Source organism: Oncorhynchus mykiss, chromosome 6 (assembly GCF_057628025.1).
Source record: "Oncorhynchus mykiss isolate SJ-2025 chromosome 6, ASM5762802v1, whole genome shotgun sequence".
Lineage (NCBI taxonomy): Eukaryota > Metazoa > Chordata > Actinopteri > Salmoniformes > Salmonidae > Oncorhynchus > Oncorhynchus mykiss.
In genome coordinates, this window is record NC_143027.1 from 62,227,444 (window position 1) to 62,245,420 (window position 17,977).

The window sequence follows — 17,977 nt, forward strand, 5'->3', positions numbered from 1 at the left end:
CCATGTCTGAGGTGAGGATGATGGAGATGTGATAAAGAGGATGGATGGAGGACTTACTGATGCAATTTTACCGGTATTTGTAGCCAATCGGATCCACAGAAAACCTCAGGTGGTAAAGCCCATCTACAATACACCATTTTATTACTGATATGTTCTGCTGACTGGAGATGTTTAAGCTACTCATTATGATTATGTTTAGTTGTGTAGGGCAGCCAAATAAACTACAGTACAGCAGCATGAGCGTTGAGGAGTAAAAGTGAGATATTATTCAAGTACTATGATGTTTTTTTGAATTTGGGTTGTTTTTAATAAAGTGTCCCAGTCTCATTCTCCAACTGAACATGCTTTAGGATCATGCAGTCTTTTGACAAATTATTGTCAGTGTTGCTGACTGTGTTTTATTTTAAACGACTTTGATCATGAAATGGAATGACTGACACCGTGTTTGATCCTGAACCCATTCTTCCTCATCAGTGCTTTTCCTCACGATTGGAATTCTCACATTATTGTGTAATAATTTGGCACATAGGACCCTGCTGTGGGTTTCTGGATTATGACAATTTACCTGTGTTTCATAGGTGCGGGTATAAGGAGCCGTTTTTCTTCCATGCCCAAATTTAGAGCGAGCGGGTGGGCGAGGTCTCCTGCCTGCATACATCACTACCTCCTGAAGCTCATTTTTCTTATTTAAGCGACAACCCAGAAAGAATAGATTTGAACGAGAGAGACGTTTCCCCTCTACTCGTAAACTGATTACTTTTTACCTCTTGGTGGAACGACTGTCCAGAAATTATTGAAAACAAATGGGGGCATTTTGGTTTGTGGAGCTGGGTGTATTAATATTATTTCTCCAGGTAAGAGTTTTTTAATTCTACTTTAAAAGTAACACAATGTAGGCTATGCCATTTACCTGGGAATACAGTTCAATTTCAATTTAAGGGGCTTTATTGGCATGGGAAACATATGTTTACATTGCCAAAGCAAGTGAAATAGATACTAAACAAAAGTTTAAATAAACAATAAAAAATTAACTGTTAACATTACACTTACAAGTTCCAAATTATTATGTCTATATACAATGTTGTAATGATTTGCAAATAGTTAAAGTACAAATGGGAAAATAAATAAATAAAGGTTGTATTTACATTGGTGTTCTTCACTGGTTGCCCTTTTCTTGTGGCAACAGGTCACAAATATTGCTGCTGTGATGGCACACTGGTATTTCACCCAATAGATATGGGAGTTTATCACAATTGGATTTGTTTTAGAATTCTTTGTGGGTCTGTGTAATCTGAGGGAAATATGTGCCTGTAATATGGTCATTGTGATAGTATAATTGCATTTCTATGGAAATCTGGTGAATATTTATTTTATGACCTTGTGCAGTTGATTATAAATAATAAAACTGTTTATTTTCTTTTTTCCTTTTGTAAGGCGTTCAAACCAGGGTTGTCGGAGGAGTCAAAATGTCTTCCAGGTTTCAATTCAGAAATGTACATTTTCAAAGTGGAAAGAAATCACTTACGAAGTGGCCGGAGTCTTGGAAAAGGTAAGAACTAACTAATGGTAGCTTCCTAACTGTCATACATTTTTGCCCTGTCTTGTGCTAACATCGCGTTCAAAACAACTGGGAACTCGGAAATCTCAGACTTCAGTGTGTTCAAAACTTGGGGAAAAAAACGAGCTCCGACTGGGAAATATCTATTTGAACCTTCAACAAAAAATTCCCCCTAATAATTCATGCTGTTCTGGAAGAAAAGGGGGTCTGACCTGGTGCTAGATTTACCTAATAAACTGGTGAGTGTAATTGAGCTCAGCTGAATAAAATAGAAAGGATACTTTTCCCATTCTGGACCGATTGTCGCATATGAATTGGCTATGTTAGGCATAAAAGTGATCATTTGAAACCAGTCCTATACGCTAGATTTAGAGTTATTTGGTAACTTAGTTGTGAACGATACAAACCTTTTTAGAATGTCGTAGAAATCAAACATATAAACTCAGCAAAAAAAAGAAACGTCCCTTTTTCAGGAACCTGTCTTTCAAAGATAATTCATAAAAATCCAAATAACTTCACAGATCTTCATTGTAAAGGGTTTAAACACTGTTTCCCATGCTTGTTCAATGAACCATAAATAATTAATAAACATGCACCTGTGGAACGGTTATTAAGACGCTTACAGATGGTAGGCAATTAAGGTCACAATTATAAAAACTTAGGACACTAAAGAGGCCTTTCTACTGACTCTGTAAAACACCAAAAGAAAGATGATCAGGATCCCTGCTCATCTGCGTGAATGTGCCTTAGGCATGCTGCAAGGATGACTGAAGATGTGGCCAGGGCAATAAATTGCAATGTCCGTACAGTGAGACGCCTAAGACAGCGCTACAGGGAGACAGGACGGGGCAGCTGATCGTCCTCACAATGGCAGACCACGTGAAACAACACCTGCACAGGATCGGTACATCCAAACATCACACCTACAGGACAGGTACAGGATGGCAAGAACAACTGTCTGAGTTACACCAGGAACGCACAATCCCTCCATCAGTGCTCAGACTGTCCGCAATAGGTTGAGAGAGACTGGACTGAGGGCTTCTAGGCCTGTTGTAAGGCAGGTCCTCACCAGACATCACCGGCAACAACGTCGCCTATGAGTCACTGTAATCTACATTTATCCCCCTCCTGAACTTCCTGTTCACCCATGACTGTGTGGCCATGCACATCTCCAACTCAATCAATCAAGTTTGCAGACGACACAACAGTGTTAGGCCTGATTTAGCAACAACAACGAGACAGCCAGTTGTAAAACAAATGTGTTTGTGACAGGGGGCCTGATTATTTGTTGCTCTGGACTTCAGCTTTACCACCTACATCTTTCTTTAATTTGTTCAAAACTTTGGTGACAACCACCATCTTGCCAAAAGAGTGGTAGTCGCTGTACCTCTACCTACCTGATTCTCTAGTACCTAACTACAGTGCCTTGCAAAAGTATTCGTCCCCTTGGCATTTTTCTTATATTGCATGACAACCTTTAATTTAAATTGATTTTTATTTGGATTTCATGTAATGGACATATGCAAAATAGTCCAAATTGGTGAAAATTACTTGTTTCAAAAAATTGAAGGAAAAAAAATATATAAATGAAAAGTGGTGCGTGCATATGTATCCCCCCCCCCCCTCCCCTTGCTATGAAGCCCCTAAATAAGATATGGTGCAACCAATTACCTTCAGAAGTCACATAATTATTTAAAGTCCACCTGGGTCCAATAAGCAAGGAGCACCACCAAGCAAGTGGCACCATGAAGACCAAGGAGCTCTCCAAACAGGTCTGGGACAAAGTACAGATCAGGGTTGGGTTTTGAAAAAAAAATCAGAAACTTTGAACATCCCAAGGAACACCATTAAATCCATGATTTAAAAAAAATGGCACCACAACAAATCTGCCAAGAGAGGGCCGCCCACCAGAACTCACAGACCAGGCAAGTAGGACATTAATCAGAGGCAACAAAGAGACCAAAGATAACCCTGAAGGAGCTGCAAAGCTCCACAGTGGAGATTTGAGTATCTGTCCATAGGGCTACTTCAAGCCGTGCACTCCACAGAGCTGGGCTTTACGGAAGAGTGACCAGAAACAAGCCATTGCTTAAAGAAAAAAATAAGCGAACACATTTAGTGTTCGCCAAAAGGCATGGGGGAGGCTCCCCAAACATATGGAAGAAGGTACTCTGGTCAGATGAGACTAAAATTGAGCTTTTTGGCCATCAAGGAGAACGCTATGTCTGGTGCAAACCCAACATCTCTCATCACCCCAAGAACACCATCTCCACAGTGAAGCATGGTGGTGGCAGCCTCATGCTGTGGGGATGTTTATCATCGGCAGGGACTGGGAAACTGGTCATAATTGAAAGAATGACGGATGGCGCTAAATACAGGGAAATTCTTGAGGGAAACCTGTTTCAGTCTTCCAGAGATTTGAGACTGGGATGGCGATTCACCTTCCAGCAGGACAATGACCCTAAGCATACTGCTAAAGAAACACTTGAGTGGTTTTAAACCTTTAAATATCTTGGAATGGCCAGTCAAAGCCCAGACCTAAATCCAATTGAAAATTTGTGGTATGACTTAAAGATTGCTGTACACCAGTGGAACCCATCCAACTTGAAGGAGCTGGAGCAGTTTTGCCTTGAATAATGGGCAAAAATCCCAGTGGCTAGATGTGCCAAGCTTATAGAGACATACCCCAAGACACTTGCAGCTGTAATTGCTGCAAAAGGTGGCTCGACAAAGTAATGACTTTGGGGGGGGGGTGAATAGTTATGCACGCTAACTTCCGGCGCCGACAGAGATGGCCGCCTCGCTTCGCGTTCCTAGGAAACTTAGCAGTTTTTTGTTTTTTTACGTGTTATTTCTTACATTGGTACCCCAGGTCATCTTGGGTTTCATTACATACAGTCGAGAAGAACCAGAGCGGTCTTCTGGTCAGACTCCGGAGACGGGCACATCGTGCACCACTCCCTAGCATTCTTCTCGCCAATGTCCAGTCTCTTGACAACAAGGTTGATGAAATCCGAGCAAGGGTAGCATTCCAGAGGGACATCAGAGACTGTAACGTTTTTCGCTTCACGGAAACATGGCTCACTGGAGAGATGCTATCGGAGTCGGTGCAGCCAGCTGGTTTCTCCACGCATCGCACAGACAGAAACAAACATATTTCTGGTAAGAAGAGGGGCGGGGGCGTATGCTTCATGGTTAACGTGACGTGGTGTGATCATAACAACATACAGGTACTCAAGTCCTTCTGTTCACCTGATTGTGCCACTGACACGGCCCGCAACTAAAACATGCGGACTCTCCTACACTGCAGCCGACGTGAGGAAAACGTTTAAACGTGTCAACCCTCGCAAGGCTGCAGGCCCAAACGGCATCCCCAGCCGCGCCCTCAGAGCATGCGCAGACCAGCTGGCTGGTGTGTTTACGGACATATTCAATCAATCCCTATCCCAGTCTGTTGTTCCCACATGCTTCAAGAGGGCCACCATTGTTCCTGTTCCCAAGAAAGCTAAGGTAACTGAGCTAAACGACTACCGCCCCGTAGCACTCACTCCGTCATCATGAAGTGCTTTGAGAGACTAGTCAAGGACCATATCACCTCCACCCTACCTGACACCCTAGACCCACTCCAATTTGCTTACCGCCCAAATAGGTCCACAGACGATGCAATCTCAACCACACTGCACACTGCCCTAACCCATCTGGACAAGAGGAATACCTATGTGAGAATGCTGTTCATCGACTACAGCTCTGCATTTAACACCATAGTGCCCTCCAAGCTCATCATCAAGCTCGAGACCCTGGGTCTCGACCCGCCCTGTGCAACTGGGTACTGGACTTCCTGACGGGCCGCCCCCAGGTGGTGAGGGTAGGCAACAACATTTCCACCCCGCTGATCCTCAACACTGGGGCCCCACAAGGGTGCGTTCTGAGCCCTCTCCTGTACTCCCTGTTCACCCACGACTGTGTTGCCACGCACGCCTCCAACTCAATCATCAAGTTTGCGGACGACACAACAGTGGTAGGCTTGATTACCAACAACGACGAGACGGCCTACAGGGAGGAGGTGAGGGCCCTCGGAGTGTGGTGTCAGGAAAATAACCTCACACTCAACGTCAACAAAACTAAGGAGATGATTGTGGACTTCAGGAAACAGCAGAGGGAACACCCCACTATCCACATCGATGGAACAGTAGTGGAGAGGGTAGTAAGTTTTAAGTTCCTCGGCGTACACATCACAGACAAACTTAATTGGTCCACCCACACAGACAGCATCGTGAAGAAGGCGCAGCAGCGCCTCTTCAACCTCAGGAGGCTGAAGAAATTCGGCTTGTCACCAAAAGCACTCACAAACTTCTACAGATGCACAATCGAGAGCATCCTGTCGGGCTGTATCACCGCCTGGTACGGCAACTGCTCCGCCCACAAACGTAAGGCTCTCCAGAGGGTAGTGAGGTCTGCACAACGCATCACCGGGGGCAAACTACCTGCCCTCCAGGACAATTACACCACCCGATGTCACAGGAAGGTCATAAAGATCATCAAGGACAACAACCACCCGAGCCACTGCCTGTTCACCCCACTATTATCCAGAAGGCGAGGTCAGTACAGGTGCATCAAAGCTGGGACCGAGAGACTGAAAAACAGCTTCTATCTCAAGGCCATCAGACTGTTAAACAGCCACCACTAATATTGAGTGGCTGCTGCCAAAACACTGACTCAACTCCAGCCACTTTAATAATGGGAATTGATGGGAAATGATGTAAAATATATCACTAGCCACTTTAAACAATGCTACCTAATATAATGTTTACATACCCTACATTATTCATCTCATATGTATATGTATATACTGTACTCTATATCATCTACTGCATCTTTATGTAATACATGTATCACTAGCCACTTTAACTATGCCACTTTGTTTACATACTCATCTCATATGTATATACTGCACTCAATACCATCTACTGTATCTTGCCTATGCCGCTCTGTCATTCATATATCTTTATGTACATATTCTTTATCCCCTTACACTTGTGTTTATAAGGTAGTAGTTTTGGAATTGTTAGCTAGATTACTTGTTGATTATTACTGCATTGTCGGAACTAGAAGCACAAGCATTTCGTTACACTCGCATTAACATCTGCTAACCATGTGTATGTGACAAATAAAATTTGATTTGATTGATTTGATTTCAACAAGTTCTGTTTTTTTTTGTCTCATTTCTTCTTTGTTTTACAAAAAAAAATATTTAGCATTTTGAAAGCGGTAGGCATGTTGTGTAAATCAAACCCCCTAAAAAAACATTTTAATTCCATGTTGTAAGGTGGCAAAATAGGAAAAATGCCAAGGGGGTGAATACTTTAGCAAGCCACTGTATCAATAGAATGAGCAGAAAGCAGAAGTGGGTACTGTGGCATTCATCCAGTTCAGTTTTACTTCTGAAAACCACACTTCCATATCTTTCTCAACCACACATTTCTTGTTTTGTGTGTCATTGCACAATTTCTGCATAACATTTAGCCAGTTCATTAGGCTGGAAAGAGGTGTATTGATTTGTTTAAAAAAATAAAAATACTCAATCAACTTCTTTTGTAAGCTAATAGGAGCATAATGATACATTCAGACCTCTTTGTAGAGCTAGGTCTATGCCTCAGAATGTTTATAGTAGTCATGTGAAACCAGATGTTGCTGCCTGCCTGTCCTTGAGTCTCAACCCAGGGCTGGGCAAGTCAACTCTGCTCTCTGTCCACACAGGATGATTCTAGTAGACTACTTGTATACCATGACAGCTTAATCTCCACCTAGTACATTGTATATTGTTCTAAGTTGCACAGTACTAGTTATACATGTCATGTTAATAGTTACATGAGGATATGGGTCAATTTACTCCTTTGCAAGTCTGACATGTTGTGGGTTTTTACATTGTGCAAATAATAAGCCCTGCATAATGTCTTTGCAGCAGATCAGAGCTGCGATCATGAGGCGACTAGGCCTAAGTGTTTTAGGAGGCCATTTTGCTGCTTCGTTACTATGACCAGTATTCCATTTATACATTTACTGAGAGAGTCTGTGGTGGCTCTTATCAGTTTCTCTCAAGAAGGCACTGATGGAATATGGCTCCTGTTATGAATTTGAAATGAATGCAACAGTACTTTAAATCTGCTCCTGTTGTTGAATTGCTTTCAATGGTTACTTTTTAGGCCCACTTGTATTATGGTTGCGATATTATTTTTAAAATGATATCCTCTGACCACCTTTCTCTTTGACCTTGCAGTGGTTTTTGATGACTGCACCATCCGTACCAGCTTTCTCTTTCACTCCGAGGATTCACGCTTCAAAGTAGATGGCGACGGGACGCTGAAACTGAAGAGGGGGCTGACTCTGCATAATGGACATAAGGAGTTCTATGTCTCTACCCATTCCAAGGGCAAGAAGTTCACGGTTCCAGTCAGAGTGCTGCATGAGGCCAGACATGGCCACCACCACAATCACCATGAGATGACCACCCAGCCCAAGGTATATGACTGGTTAAATTAATGAGAATATGGTGTCCTCTAGTGGATAGATGGGCAACTGCATCTCTGGAAGGGTTTCAATGACATGTATAGCTGGAAATATTCTGTAATTGAAACAGATTTTTTTTTTCAGGTTAATTGAAGTTTGATGGCAGTTTCTGTAAAATGCTCTATGTATTTTGGTGCTTGTAAAACCATGGACTTGATATTTGATGGTTTTTGTTTCAATTCCACAGCCAGGAGCAAGTCTGTCTCTACCTGTTCTGAACTTCCCTAAGTCTTCAGGAGGTCTGAAAAGAAGGAAGAGGGACTGGGTCATTCCTCCCATCAACTTCCCAGAGAATGCCCGAGGCCCGTTCCCCAAGAATATGGTGCAGGTAAGTGTCTTGTAGGTTAAGGAGCGTTTTTCCGTTACTCTAATATCAGCGTTGGACATTTCGTCATTGACGTGGATTCTATTATCCTTGTAAACCAGATCAAGTCCAGCAATGATAAAGAGGTGAAGATCCAGTACAGCATCACTGGCACTGGGGCAGACCTACCTCCTGTGGGACTCTTCACTGTGGACAAAAACTCTGGAATACTCTATGTGACCCAGACTTTGGACAGGGAGAAAAAAGACCAATACATTGTACGGTTTGCGTATCCTAATTTTCTTCCCTTGACTTAATTGAAAACGGATTATATTTAGTTTTAAAGTAATGTTTGCCGTTACTTTTCTCTCTAGCTCCTAGCCCATGCTGTTGCAGTGGGTGCAGGTATAGCTGAGGATCCCATGGAGATCATTGTGAAAGTCATCGATATGAATGACAACAAACCTGTATTTACACAAGATCCATTTACGGGAACAGTTCATGAGGCATCAAAACCAGGTATGTTGTTCACACACACACTCAGTATTTACGATGCTTAACAATGTTCTTTTTTTAAGGAAGATTATGCCAGGACGATTCAGATTTGATTTTTTTCCTCACTCTGTTCAGGTGATGAGGTCATGCAGGTAACGGCCACTGATACTGATGAGGAGGGCTCTGCCAATTCTGATGTCAGATACACCATTCTCAGTCAGGAGCCTCCACTACCAAGCCCCAACATGTTTGTCATCAACCCTGTGACTGGAGGGATTCGGGTTAACGCACCTGGGTTGGACAGAGAGGTTGGTCTCTTTTCAAATCAATAGTCTTGTCGATCACTTATTCATTGTGTATATTCCACATGCATTACACTTGTGATTCTGATTTTAATTTTCTACTTAATTTGTCAGAAATTTACCAAATATACTTTGGCAATCCAAGCTGCCGATACGGAGGGAAATGGCCTTACCAGCTTTGGCAAAGCCATCATTACAGTAACGGACAGCAATGACAACGCGCCACAGTTTGTGACGCCTTCGGTAAGCACATTTCTGAAGACAATTTAAAATTGAAGACTTACAACTGTTTTAACACGCAATGGAATTGCCCTCTCTTTGTTGCTTTATAATCATGCGTCTCTCCTTTGCAGTACACCGTGTCAGTCCCAGAGAATAAAGTGGATGCCTTGGTGGTGAAAATGCCAGTGACTGATGGAGATGAGCCTCACTCCTCTGCCTGGGCCACCACCTACAAGATAGTTGACGGGGACCCTCAAGGCCTTTTCAATGTGTGCACAGGCCCTAGCAAGCTGGAGGGCACCATTATGACAGTAAAAGTATGTTCAAATCCTCTCCTGTAGATATATTTGAGCTGCTACACTGGAGGTACAGCAAAAGCAGCCTGTCAATGTAGCTTTTTAGCTGCTTTTCTGGAATGGTATCCTGGAGGAAGCAATTTTCACTCCCCTTCGTATTTATTTGGACAGTGACGCTAAAACGTTTTAATTTGACTCTATACTTGTGTTTTTTTTACTTGAGATCCTATGTTTTATGAGGCGACAGTACACAATGTCACCTTTTTATTTGATGGTATTTTCATACATATCTGTTTTAACGTTTAGAAATGAAAGTACTTTATGTTTCTAGTCCCCCCATTTTGAAGGTGTAGTAAGTATTTGGACAAATTCACTAATGGTGTATTAAACTAGTCAAAAGTTTAGTCCCGTATTCCTAGCACGCAATGACTACATCAAGTTTGACTCTACTTTGTTTTTGTTGTTTCTGATTGTGTTGTGACCAATAGACCCTTTTACAGTTCATGACACACTGACGTCACACACAGTTGCACGCGACTCTTGGCGGCAGAGAAAGCCATCGCCTTCTGCGCCCATTCCTCATAGCCTAGATTTATATTTGTATTACTTCTATACAAAATAACTTTTTGGGGTTCTCATACGCTTACAATGATGTTTTGACAATGATGTTTTGATTCTTGCTTGAACAGTCGCTAAGGTTATATTTGGTTGTGGTCATTGCAAAATAGCTGGAAATATTCTGTCATTGAAACTTTGTTTTAAAATTAAAAATGTTAATGTTAAGGTATGATGTTTGATGGCAGTTTCTGTAAAATGCTCCATGTATGTATTTTGGTGCTTGTAAAACCCTAGACTTGATATTTCATGGTTTGTTTCAATTCCACAGCCTGGAGCAAGTCTGTCTCTACCTGTTCTGAACTTCCCCAAGTCTTCAGGAGGTCTGAAAAGAAGGAAGAGGGACTGGGTCATTCCTCCCATCAACATCCCAGAGAATGCCCGAGGCCCGTTCCCCAAGAATATGGTGCAGGTAAGTGTCTTGTAGGTTAAGGAGCGTTTTTCCATTACTCTAATATCAGTGTTGGACATTTCGTCATTGACGTGGATTCTATTATCCTTGTAAACCAGATCAAGTCCAGCAATGATAAAGAGGTGAAGATCCAGTACAGCATCACTGGCACTGGGGCAGACCTACCTCCTGTGGGACTCTTCACTGTGGACAAAAACTCTGGAATACTCTATGTGACCCAGACTTTGGACAGGGAGAGAAAAGACCAATACATTGTACGGTTTGCGTATCCTAATTTTCTTCCCTTGACTTAATTGAAAACTGATTATATGTAGTTTTAAAGTAATGTTTGCCGTTACTTTTCTCTCTAGCTCCTAGCCCATTCTGTTGCAGTGGGTGCAGGTATAGCTGAGGTTCCCATGGAGATCATTGTGAAAGTCATCGATATGAATGACAACAAACCTGTATTTACACAAGATCCATTTACGGGAACAGTTCCTGAAGCATCAAAACCAGGTATGTTGTTCACACACACTCAGTATTTACAATACTTAATGATGTGATGTTTTTGAAGGAAAATTATGCTATATTTTGCTATAAGTATTTTCACTCTGTTCAGGTGATGAGGTCATGCAGGTAACGGCCACTGATGCTGATGAGGAGGACTCTGCCAATTCTGATGTCAGATACACCATTCTCAGTCAGGAGCCTCCACTACCAAGCCCCAACATGTTTGTCATCAACCCTGTGACTGGAGGGATTCGGGTTAACGCACCTGGGTTGGACAGAGAGGTTGGTCTCTTTTCAAATCAATAGTCTTGTCAATCATTTATTCATTGTGTACATTCTACTTGCGTTACATTTGTGACCCTGACTTAATTTGCTACTTAATTTGTTTCAGAAAATTCCCAAATATACTTTGGCAATCCAAGCTGCCGATATGGAGGGAAATGGCCTTACCAGCTTTGGCAAAGCCATCATTACAGTAACGGACAGCAATGACAACCCTTCGGTATGCACATTTCTGAAGACAATTTCAAATTGAAGCCTTACAACTGTTTTAAAACACAATGGAATTGCCCTCTCTTTGTTGCTTTATAATCATGCGTCTTTCCTTTGCAGTACACTGTGTCAGTCCCAGAGAATAAAGTGGATGTGACTGATGGAGATGATCCTCACTCCTCTCCCTGTTCCACCACCTACAAGATAGTTGACGGGGACACTCAAGGCCTTTTCAGTGGGAGCACAGGCCCTAGCAAGCTAGAGGGCATCATTACAACTGCTAAGGTATGTTGAAATCCTCTCCTATAGAGATATTTGAGCTGCTAATCTGGAGGCGTCGGAAAAGCAGCCTGTCAATGTAGCTTTTTAGCTGTTACTCTGGAATGATTTCCTGAAGGAATTATCTTTCACTCCCCTTCGTAAGGCTGAAACTGTAAGGCTGAAACGTTTTAATTTTACTCTATACTATAGCATTTTTTTACTTGGGATCCAATGTTTTATGAAGCGACAGTACACAATGTGACCTTTCTATTTGAGGGTATTTTCATACATATCTGTTTTAACGTTTAGAAATGAAAGTACTTTATGTTTCTTGTCCCCCCATTTTGAAGGTGTAGTAAGTATTTGCACAAATTCACTAATGGTGTATTAAACTAGTCAAAAGTTTAGTACTTTGGTCCCATATTCCTAATACGCAAGTTTGACTCTACTTTGCTTTCATTGTTTCTGATTATGTTGTGCCCAATAGACCCTTGAGTTGCGCGCGACTCTTGGCGGCAGTAAGAAAGTCATCGCCACCTGCGCCAATTCAACCTGGCCTATATTTAAATGTATTACTTTATTACTTCTAAACAAAATCACGTTTTAGGGTTCTCATATGCTTACAATCAGTGGCGATTTTAGCATGTACATCTTGGGATGCAATCAAAACAAAAATGTGGGATGCATGCCATCAAAGCCACTACACAATACTTTAATTGTGCTATAACGGTGAAAACGTTGTTAGGGTCTATCAGCGGAGCCTTGTCTGGCAGTGAAACAGTTCATTTTTAAAACATTGTTTCCAAACTGATATGTTACACGTATTAATGTTATAATAACATGCAAAACAGGCAAGCCAAAAAAACAAACACTGTCTTGCTTGAACAGTCACTAAGGTTATATTTGGTTGTGGTCTTTGCAAAATTATCTATTTTGGATGCAGCAGTTGTTAGCTAGAATACTTACGCTCTATGATATGCTGTAGCAAAAGCTAGCCAAAGAGCCATTTTACTGGTTGAAGTTTTAAGTGTTTAAAAAAAAAAGTATAATGCAGTTGATTTGCGATGATGACACAAACATATTAAGCAGGAATTCCTACGAGTCCAATTATAATCCAAAAGTAGTGTGAATTGCACTCGTAAGCAACATGTAGAGATGCTTTTCTTTTTCTGTCGTTCGATAAGAACTCCCCCTTGTTCTGCCACCAATTTGCACGCATCGCACTTGTGCAAAAATGTTTGCAAACACAGAGAGGGAAAGGGGGATACTAGTCAGTTGTACAACTGAATGCATTCAACAGAAATGTGTCTTCCGCATTTAACCCAACCCCTCTGAATCAGAGAGGTGCGGAGGGCTGCCTTAATCAACATTCATGTCTTCGGTGCCTGGGGAACAGTGAATAAACTCCCTTGCTCAGGTGCAGAACAGCAGATTTTTACCTTGTCAGCTCAGGGATTCAACCTTTTGGTTACTGGCCCAACGCTCTAACCACTAGGCTGCCTGACGCCTGAAAGGGTCTATTGAAATGAATGGTAAGTAATGTATTGTCATTTGGGAGTCTATTTTATTGTAAATGAGAATAGAACGCTTCTACATTAATGTGGATGGTACCATTATTGTGGATAATCATGACTAAATCTTGAATCACGTTGAGTGAGAGTTCGATATCATACCCCTCACACCCCCCTCAAAAAAAAGTATAACCTCCCCTGTTATTATTGGTAATGGTGAGACGTTAAAGAATAGAAAGGAAAAGGGGGATGCCGAGTCAGGTTAGAATGTTTTGGGGGTATGATCTTTATGTTTCTCACTCATATCATTATTCACGATTCATTCAGGATTATCCGTAATCATGGTAGCATCCACATTAATGTAAAATTGTTCAGAAACATTTTTATTTACAATAGAAGTGATTCTCATTTACCATTAATTTCTATTGGGCACAACATCATCCAAAACAAAACCAACACACTGAAAATGCATCCAACAAGTTTGTAGTCGCAAGCTTGATGTAGTCATTGCGTGCTAGGAAATACTACCAAATAGGAATATGAAACCAAATACTATACATTTTACAAGTTTTATACACTGTGAATTTGTCCTTACACCTATGACACCTTCAATTGGGGGGACTAGATACATGAAGTGCTTACATTTTATAAACGGTAAAACATATTTATGGAAAGACCCTAAAATAAACGTTACAGTATGTACTGTCGCTTCATATGAAACATTTTATCTAAAATGATGGAGTGTAGAGCAAAATAAAGTTTTGGCTACGCTGTCCAAATGTGTAGGGGGAGAGTATGCTTGTAGATATAAACGCAATTATCCTGATTCTATGTCTGAAGGATTCCTATGCTGATGGGCTTTTCTGTTTCTTTCAACACAGCCGCTTGACTTTGAGAAGAAGAACAAGTACACTCTGCTGGTCACTGTGCAGAATGAAGTCCCATTCGCAATCAGCCTGCCCACCTCCACTGCTACTGTTGTAGTGAATGTGGAGGATGTGAATGAAGCTCCAGTCTTCACCCCAGTGGAGAAGATTATCAGGAAACCTGAGGACCTCCCTGTTGACAGTGACCTGGTTCTGTACACCGCCACAGACCCAGACACTGCAAGGAATCAGAAAGTCACGTAAGATTAGAACTTCATTTACAATTTCTTATGTTTTGTAAGAGGAAAACATTTTTCAAATGACGACTGTACAGGTTGTAAGCAATGCTCTTACTTATTTTTTTACATTTACTACACAGATACAAGATACGCAATGATCCTGCTGGATGGCTAAATATCAACAAAGACACTGGGCTGATCAAAGTCAAGAGCCTCATGGACAGAGAATCCACTTTTGTCCAAGACAACAAATACTCTGTTGTTGTTCTGGGCATCGACAACGGTATTTAAATGTTCCCTTTTTCTAATGTTAATATTTAAAATTTTGTAAATGACCACACCCTAAACTTGACCCTGAGTGACAGTGCTCTAATTTGGATATGCAGATGAAATCCCGGCAACTGGCACTGGTACCCTTATCATAGAGCTGGAGGATGTGAATGATAATGCTCCAACCATCGACGAGAGTGTGATCAGGGTCTGCAACAAGGAGTCCTCCCCACAGCTGCTGTCAGTCACTGATAAAGACAGCACGGGCTTTGCTGCTCCATACACCGTACAGCTTCAGGGGTCGTCCCATTCTAGCTGGACTGCCAGAATGAATGACACAAGTATGTATTGATTTTTCCCAGAACTACAGTACTTGCCCCCCTTTAAAACAATTGCGTTGTTAAATGTTACCCGTTTTCCCTTTCAGAGACGGGCATTATCCTGACACTGAAGACTGTGTTGGACAGTGGAGATTACATGGTTGTCCTGAGAGTGTCTGACAACCAGGGCCTGCACCATGACAGCACCATCCAGGCCTCCGTGTGTGACTGCAAAGGAGCGGATGTTCAGTGCACCGATGAAGCTGCAACAGGCTTCGGCCTCTAGCAGTCTTAATACTCCTATGTAAGTTGTTCATTTGTTTAACCCGGCACTAAAGTGTTTAGTCAGTGCTGTCCTCGACGCGTACATATGTAATTGTTAATACACAGTGATGTACTAGTGTGTTAAGGCCCTGTGTTTATGTTGTGCTCCAGTGTTGTCTCTTCTGCTGCTCATGTTCCTGCGGAAGAGAGGTGGTGAGAAGGAGCCTCAGGAGGACGATGTCATCTACTACTATGACGAGGAGGGAGGTGGTGAGGATGACCAGGTGAAAGGGACTCACCAGACTAGCTCAGAACAAGCCCATTAGGTTCTCCCTATAAAGACTATCCTTAAGCATGACATTTATTTTACTGAAAGCCTAATCAGCCTTAGGATTTTTTTGTTAACTGAGATTAATTAACAAGCTCAATAATTGCTTTTAAAAATGTTTGATAAACATCTAAGTTTGGGTATTTTTTATTATAATCAAATTGTTTTTTCTTTCTTGCTTCTGAAGAGTGAATTATGTATAAAGGATATATCCCTTTAGTACAATGTTGGACATGTGATGGGTTGTCATTTATTTAATAAAACTAACATTTATTCACTGCTGAGGTACTAGATGGCGATGATTGACTGGAAGAGGTCTGGGTCGATGAATGATGGCATTTCCTCATACCCACAGAACAGATTGTACAAGCTGTAGTTAAGCAATAAGGCCTGAGGGGGTGTGGCATAGGGCCAATATACCGCGGCTAAGGGCTGTTCTAGACCTCAGCTGAATCTGGCGTTCGCTTAGATTGTAAACTGTCATGGTCAAAACATATGGTTGTAAAGATGGGGAGAGGTCTGTCTGTAATAAAGAGATGCTCTGCTTTTTTTTGACACCACACTCCAAAAACCAAGTTATGCAGGCTCTAGTTTTGTCTAATCTTGATTACTGTCAGGTTGCGTGGTCGAGAGCTGCAAGGAAAGACAGCTAAGCTACAGTGTCTTGCTCTTCAATGTAATCAGAGGGTTGATATAAATACCATGCCAGTCTCTCTTGGCTAAGAGTTGAGGAGAGACGGACTGCATCGCTTCTTCTTTTTATAAGAAACATGAATGTGTTGAAAATCCCAAGTTGTTTTGCGTAGTCAACTTACACACAGCTCTGACACACACACGTACCCCATCAGACATGCCACCAGGGTTCTTTTCACAGTCCCCAAATCCAGAACAAATTCAAGAAAGGATACAGAATTATATAGAGCCATTATTGCATGGAACTCTGTTCCATCTCATGTTGCTCAAATAAACAGCAAATCTGGTTTCAAAAAACAGAACGCAAAACCTCACGGCACAATGACTCTTCCCTATTTGATCTAGATAGCAATACATACAAACTGTGTGTGCATTTAAAAAAATCTATGTATGTAGTTCTGTTGTCTATTAATGTTCTGTGTTGTCATGTTTTGTGTGGGCACAAATATGAGTAGCTACTGCTTTTGCAACAGCTAATGGGGATCCTAATAAAATACCAATCAGCGAGGCTCGAACCATCCAGTTTATAATGGAGATTGTAGGTTACGTTTAGACTCGTGCATGGCACAATATGCAATTTGTTTAGTCTTACACTGTCCCATGGGGCATGGCTTTGGTACCACCGATCCCTGGGGTGTTGCTGGGGGATCTTAGTGGAGACTGGCAGATGCATTTCTCAGCATATCCTGGCTGGAGCCGTCTCGGCCCATCCTTCACCTTTCTGATACACTCAATTTATACCAACAGAATTCTTTAGCAGCAGGACACCATGGACCCGGTCAACCATGGACAACTTCTACAACTACTTACATTGTGGAGATCAATATGAATGTAACCGTTTCAGAGGTTTGGTAGAAACGTTGACCAGCCTTTACTGGACAGACCCAGAGGATGAGGATGGTAGACAAACACAAGGCTCGGCTCCAGACGTGATCTTGACCTCTGTCGCCGTTCTCCATGACGTGTGCGTCAGCTGACGCCGCAGCAGCTCCTAACTATAGCCACTGTGACACCACAAAAGACTCCTCTCACCCTATAAATACCCTGTAGCCAGAGCAAGAGAGGCATGGACCTGATACCCATACAGCAGCAGACAGGTCAAAAATAGAGGCAGTGGGGCTATTTCTGACCCAGTGTGAATTGGCCCTGGCCAAACTCTAGCTCCTGGGTTGGGCCTACAGCCCCTATCAAATCAAACCTTATTTGTCACATGCGCTGAATACAACAAGTGTAGATTTTACTGTGAAATGCTTACTTACAAGCCCTTAACCAACAGTGCAGTTCAAGAAGAAGAAAATATTTACCAAGTAGACTAAAATAAAAAGTAATAATAAAACGTATGTCTGCGCGAGTGAGTTGGTTTTCTCCAATTCCATAGAGCTGTGCCTCTCTATTTCCCTTTGGAACAATCCCTGGGCCTGATCCAGGGATTCACCTGCCATTAATCCTCCCTTAAATATAAGAATGAGTGTG

The 17,977-nt window shown here is 42.0% G+C and overlaps 1 protein-coding gene across 1 annotated transcript; it reads left to right on the forward strand.

Moving 5' to 3' along the window:
• Positions 1–631: 631 nt before the first annotated feature.
• On the forward strand, positions 632–16,088 carry LOC110526289 (cadherin-1-like). The gene is given in 21 exon segments (XM_090238450.1): positions 632–854; positions 1,435–1,549; positions 7,836–8,077; positions 8,313–8,453; positions 8,552–8,707; positions 8,804–8,948; positions 9,060–9,232; positions 9,341–9,469; positions 9,580–9,765; positions 10,631–10,771; positions 10,870–11,025; positions 11,122–11,266; positions 11,370–11,542; positions 11,652–11,762; positions 11,873–12,037; positions 14,406–14,650; positions 14,770–14,912; positions 15,016–15,240; positions 15,327–15,500; positions 15,503–15,523; positions 15,655–16,088. Coding segments are annotated over 21 exon segments (3,192 nt in total). The 5' UTR covers positions 632–803; the 3' UTR covers positions 15,810–16,088.
• Positions 16,089–17,977: the final 1,889 nt, after the last annotated feature.